Below are 5,585 nucleotides of genomic sequence, written 5' to 3'. Positions count from 1 at the left end.
GTGAGTTAGGAATTTAGAAGAGTTGAAGTTTCCGAGTGGAACCTGGGAGGCCAGGCTTGAGTGCATTGGAACAGTTAAGCAGCATTAACAAACAAAGCGAGTGGAGAGTTTGAAAGAGGTGGTGATCAGTTCCAATGTAATAGTCTGCTGATTATGCAGCCCCAAAACATCAAAGTATTTGTATAGATGTAAAGCTTTGTCAAAGTGACAATCATTCACCTATTTTATACCTGTAAGCAGAATAAATAATAAACAAACAATGATGTCCAGTTTATATCAACACTGCAGAGTTCACAGTTGAAAGTCTTTGTCTGTTCCACATTGAGAATAGCTGTAGTCTCATTCTTTGTTTTCCTTTTTAACTACAGGACAATCAAAATGACATGAAAGCATAACAAGAAGAACCAATCGCAATCTGAATAATGGTGTATTCTGTGACACATTTCAATTCTCGGTCTGTTTTTGATGATGTGTGCCTGAGATTGTTTGAAATAACAAAGGTCACCTCTGCAATGGCCTCTCAAACATATAAATACTGAGCACTCAGAGCAATAATGTGTCAGTCTCTTGCTTTCCAACTGTGAGCTCAAAATGGGAAAGGTAAGGTTAACTCTCATATTTTTCACCGTCTCAACAATTAGTTGGAAAATACAAGTGTTTCATTTTATCTTCTTTCCTCACAGGTCATCTTTTATGAGGACAGGAACTTCCAGGGTCGGCACTATGAGTGCAGTAGTGACTGTGCTGACCTGTCCCCTTACTTCAGCCGCTGTAACTCCATCCGTGTTGAGAGTGACTGGTGGGTGATGTATGAGAAACCCAATTACATGGGATACCAGTACGTTCTGAGCAGGGGAGAATATCCTGACTACCAGCGCTGGATGGGATTCAATGACAACATCAGGTCATGTCGCTCTTACCCACACGTGAGTAATACAGTCTTGATCGGCATTAATGAACTCGTCAACTGATTTATATTGTAATTCTCTGTTTATCGATTTCTTTAATAAATCAAAAAATCCGACGGTTTCCTATTTCCACTTTCCTTTAATGTATTTCCTTAATGATTAATACAAATATTAATCTGAAGTCTAAATTGTAAACTGCAATTGTTGGCCTACGCTGTAACATTCAGGATTTTCCTCAGCTCTGTCCTGATTGATCCCTAATGAAAATCCTGAATGTTACAGCGTAGGTCAACAATTGCAGTTTACAATTTAGATTTCAGAGTAAAATTTGAAAATCCCAGAAGTGCTGAATACACCACTGGCTTTGAAGGTTGGATTTCCATTAATCTACCACAGAAGTTGTACTGATAAATCTGTTCAATCGCTGAATAAATTCCCAGTGTTTGGAAAGGAAAGAAGTGCTAATAAAGAAAGCGCTCGAGAGTTGGGAGAATTATAGTTTGAATTAGTGCAGCGACAAACATATTTATAGATATGGCCAACGACACTTGTTGAATAACTCCATCAGGAAGCAGAGCACAGAAAAAGTCCCCAGACTTTTTTCCATTCCTTTCCAATTGATGTACCCAAGGGTAATCAAAGTGATTTCTTAGGAAAATATTGACAGAAATAACAGATGAAAATGCATAATTGATTCATAATTGAGAGTTGGGTTTCAAAGTTGGTAACCCTCACAAGTGTATATGAGATATCACTCATTGATCTCGCTGTGGGGCCTGTTGAGTACAAGGTGGAAGCCCGTCCAACTGGGACTCATTATCGAGCGTTTTAAGTACTGTTCAAGACCCTGACTAGGCGTTCCTGTTACTCCCGGGCTGGGACACTGGTGTTTTATGCCGCGGGTGCGGCTTTACTTGTGAGTTAAAATAAATTTGATTCAACCTTTACCTTTGTGTTTCCTGGATTACCACAGTAAGTAATAGCTTTCTTGTCCATTAGCACATGACGTAACCCTACCTTGCACTGTTGGTGCATCAGCAGGGGATACTTTGGATTGCTTTTGTAATGAACACATCCTTTACGTGACTGTATCATCACCCTGACTATGGCTGGGAGACTGTCTAGGAGGAATTGGCATACCGTGCCTGAGGAACAGATACAATAAGTGGAGAATATCTATTTCTGGTGGGTAGGGATGTTTAGGTGACATTGTGCGAAGAAGAGCTGAACATTTTGGGAGTAAAATTAAGAAGCGCTTCCCCATGCAGAGAGTAGTAGAAGTTTGGAACTCTCTCTGCAGAAGGCAATGAATGCTAGCTAGATTGTTAATTTTGTTGACCAAAGTTATTAAAGGATATGTTGTAAAGGAATGCATATGGAGTTAGGTCAGAGATCAGCATATTGAATTGTGAAACAGGATTGTTATAACTCTCATGAGATCCACGGGGATGACCCGAGTGATCTGCATATGGGTCTCATGGGAATGTGAGCCCTCGCCACTGATGGACAGAGGCCTATCAGCTGGAGGTCATGGAATCGACCCTTAAAAGCCTTCCCAGATTGGGACCAACATAATCGGTAGCCACGGTTGTGACCTACGTGCTGTACGCTGCATTGTGGCCTTTTCCTTTGGTTGGCAACAACCCTCCATTTTGAATCACCTTCTCGGGTCTCCTGAGCTTTTATTTTTTCTATTTTTTTTTTTTAATTTAGAGTACCCAATTAATTTTTTCCAATTATGGGGCAATTTAGTGTGGCCAATCCACCTAGCCTGCACATCTTTGGGTTGTGGGGGCGAAACCCACGCAAACAGGGGGAGAATGTGCAAACTCCACACGGACAGTGACTCAGAGCCGGATCGAACCTGGGACATCGGCGCCATGAGGCAGCAGGGCTAACCCACTGCGCCACCTTGCTGCCCTCCTGAGCTTTCATAAGGCTCAAGGGGTTAAAGGGCCCATTCCTGTTCCCATGTTCCCAGCAAATGTATATACCCCACTGAATGCCAAATCAGTATTCAGAGATTGAATTCTCATTTCCATTCAACCAGGGCAGCCTAGAGTGAGACTTCAATCCAAACCCAGCAGTTCATAACTTTTATCAGGAATAGCTTTTATTGAATATTTGGTAATATAGTGCTGGATATCGGATAGCAAAACAAAAACATTAACAGACAAGGTTGGCTCATGTTTTGACACAGAATTTTCACCAAAGCTGCTGTGGGTTTCCTGATAACAAAATCAACCTCTTTGCAATAATCTTTTGAGTGTTGAATAGATATATTTATACCTGTCTGTAAAATGTTTGATTACTTTCTATGAGGAATATAGGAAATAAGAGCAGGAGTAGGCTATTCGGCCCCTCAAGCCTGCTCCACCATTCAGTTAGATCATTGCTGATGTACCTCAAAACCATTTTCCTGCACTATCCCTATATCTCTTTATATGTTTAAATGTATCAATCTCAGTCATGAACATACTCTGACTCTGCCTCCACAGCCCTCTGGGGTAGAAAATTCTAACGATTCATCACCCTCTGAGTGAAGAAATTCCTCCTCGTCTCAGAGCTAAATAACCTAACTCTTATTTTGAGACTGTGTCCCCTGGTTCTAAACTCTTCCCCAACCCCCCTCCCCCCCGCCCCCCCCCCCCCCCACCCCCCACCCCCATCCCCCCCACCCTTTCCCAACGGCCGCCTTCACGCCAGCTACCACCCCTCCAGCCAGGAGAAACAGTTTCTCTTTCCTGCTAGTCTCTTGATTCGCTGGCATTTCTGGGAGGATTGTTGTATCTACTCTAGTGATGCATAAACAAATATTTGTTTAGGTTTCTTTGCCATTTGCGTACTTTCCATTACAAATTCTCCAGTCTCTGCCAATAGTGGGCCTACATTTGTCTTTGCTAATCTTTTCCTATTTACAAACCTAAAGAAGGATTTCCAGTTCATTTCAATGGTCTCGCTTGTATATTCTCATTGTATTTTCTTTTTCTTGGTACTCCTCTATTGAATTCTTAAAAACTCCCAATCCTCAGGCTTTCTACATTTTGGGGGGCAATTTTATAAACCTCTTCCTTTGATCCAATAACATCTTTAACTTCTTTGATTAGTCACAGTTGGCTCACTTTAACTGTTGGGTTTTGTGCTTCAAAGTGGTGTAAATTTGTTGTCAAACATGCATTAATTCATTAAATGCCATCCATTGCATGTCTACCATCAGACCTTTTAAATACAGTTTCCCGATGTACCATAGGCAACTTGCCCCTCGTACATTCGCAGTTTTCTTTGTTTACATTTAAGACATTAGTTTCAAATTGAACTATATCGCTTTCAAACTTCCTGCAAAATTCCCTCATGTAATGGTCACTCTTCCTTAAAGAATCCTTTGCAACAAGATTATTAATTAGCCCTTTCTCATTGCACAAAACTAGATCTATAATAGCCCATCCCTAGATTGTTCCTCAACAGACTGTTCTGGAAAACCATCTTGCATACATTCCACTAATTCATCCTCCACAGCATGTTTGCTAATTAGATTAACTCACTCTACATGTAAATTGAAATACCCCATGATTACTGTATTACCCCTGTTACATGCAACTCTAATTTCCTGATTTATACTGTGCCCCACATTACGACTATTGTTTGGTGGCCAATAGATAACTCCCACCAATGTTTGCTCCCACTTGCTGTTTCTTAGTTCCACCCTAACGTATTCTACATCTACATCTTCCGGTTTAAGATCCTCTCTTACTAATCTACTGATCTATCTGATTACAGTACCGAGGTGGAAACTACAGAATGAAGATTTACGAGAGGCCTGACTTTGGAGGACAGATGATGGAATTCATGGATGACTGTCCATCTGTCTACGATCGTTTCCGTTACCGTGACATCCACTCCTGCCATGTGATGGATGGTTACTGGACCTTCTATGAACATCCCAACTACAGAGGCCGACAGTACTTCATGAGACCCGGTGAATACAGGAGATACAGTGACTGGGGCGGCTTCAACTCAACTATCGGATCTTTCAGACGCATGAGGGATTTCTAATCGCTTGTTGAAAACTGGATTTTGCCTTGCTAAAATATTCTGAAACATAATAAATGTTCTATCAGCACAGCTGATTTGATTATGATTATGATATTTTTTGATCATGAGGTGATAATTATGGAGAAATAAATTCTGATCATAATAAAAAGAAGCAAATACACGAGAACAGATGTTAATTTTCATTATTTTGATTATTCATTCAGACATCTGTCCAGAAGGATGAGCGCTAACAATTTCATGCAAGGTGCTGTGGCAAGGTGCTGTGGCAAGGTGCTGTGATGTATCATGAAAGCAACAAGTAAAGAAATTGTGAGGCCCCATTTTTAAAAACTATCATTCAATTACATTCCATTCCTTTCCGTAGAGCTTTAATTTCTGATTTTTAACTAATACCACTTGCGGAGGCCTGAAGAACATATCTGTCAGGTTGGGCCTTGACACCTGGTGAATGAACCAAATATTAGGGCAAACTTACCTATTGTGTGATTGATAGATTGTCATCTATCAATCACAGATGCATGTGCCCATGTTAGTGTTGGTAGGAAGGACAACTCCAATGCACAGTCTTTGTGGACACGATGTCCTGTATCGAGGATACCCTCCATCAATTGTGCTGCATTACCT

At 40.9% G+C, this 5,585-nt stretch overlaps 1 protein-coding gene across 1 annotated transcript; it reads left to right on the top strand.

The window, feature by feature from the left end:
- The first annotated feature begins 518 nt into the window (after positions 1 to 518).
- Positions 519 to 5,127, top strand: LOC140393351 (gamma-crystallin S-1-like). The gene is made up of 3 exons (XM_072479715.1): positions 519 to 600; positions 684 to 926; positions 4,686 to 5,127. The coding sequence occupies exons 1-3, from the start codon at positions 592 to 594 to the stop codon at positions 4,959 to 4,961; spliced, it is 528 nt and encodes a 175-aa protein (XP_072335816.1). The 5' UTR covers positions 519 to 591; the 3' UTR covers positions 4,962 to 5,127.
- The last annotated feature ends 458 nt before the right edge of the window (positions 5,128 to 5,585 follow it).

Source organism: Scyliorhinus torazame, chromosome 2, assembly GCF_047496885.1.
Source record: "Scyliorhinus torazame isolate Kashiwa2021f chromosome 2, sScyTor2.1, whole genome shotgun sequence".
NCBI classification, from domain to species: Eukaryota; Metazoa; Chordata; class Chondrichthyes; order Carcharhiniformes; family Scyliorhinidae; genus Scyliorhinus; species Scyliorhinus torazame.
Note: the sequence above shows the minus strand (reverse complement) of the source record. Positions and strands in the feature narration are given on the sequence as shown.

Bases quoted from the DNA above. Each gene is read 5' to 3' on its own strand.
- LOC140393351 (XM_072479715.1), top strand. The intron at 927-4,685 runs GTGAGTAATACA...ATCTGATTACAG, and splicing joins CATGTCGCTCTTACCCACAC to TACCGAGGTGGAAACTACAG.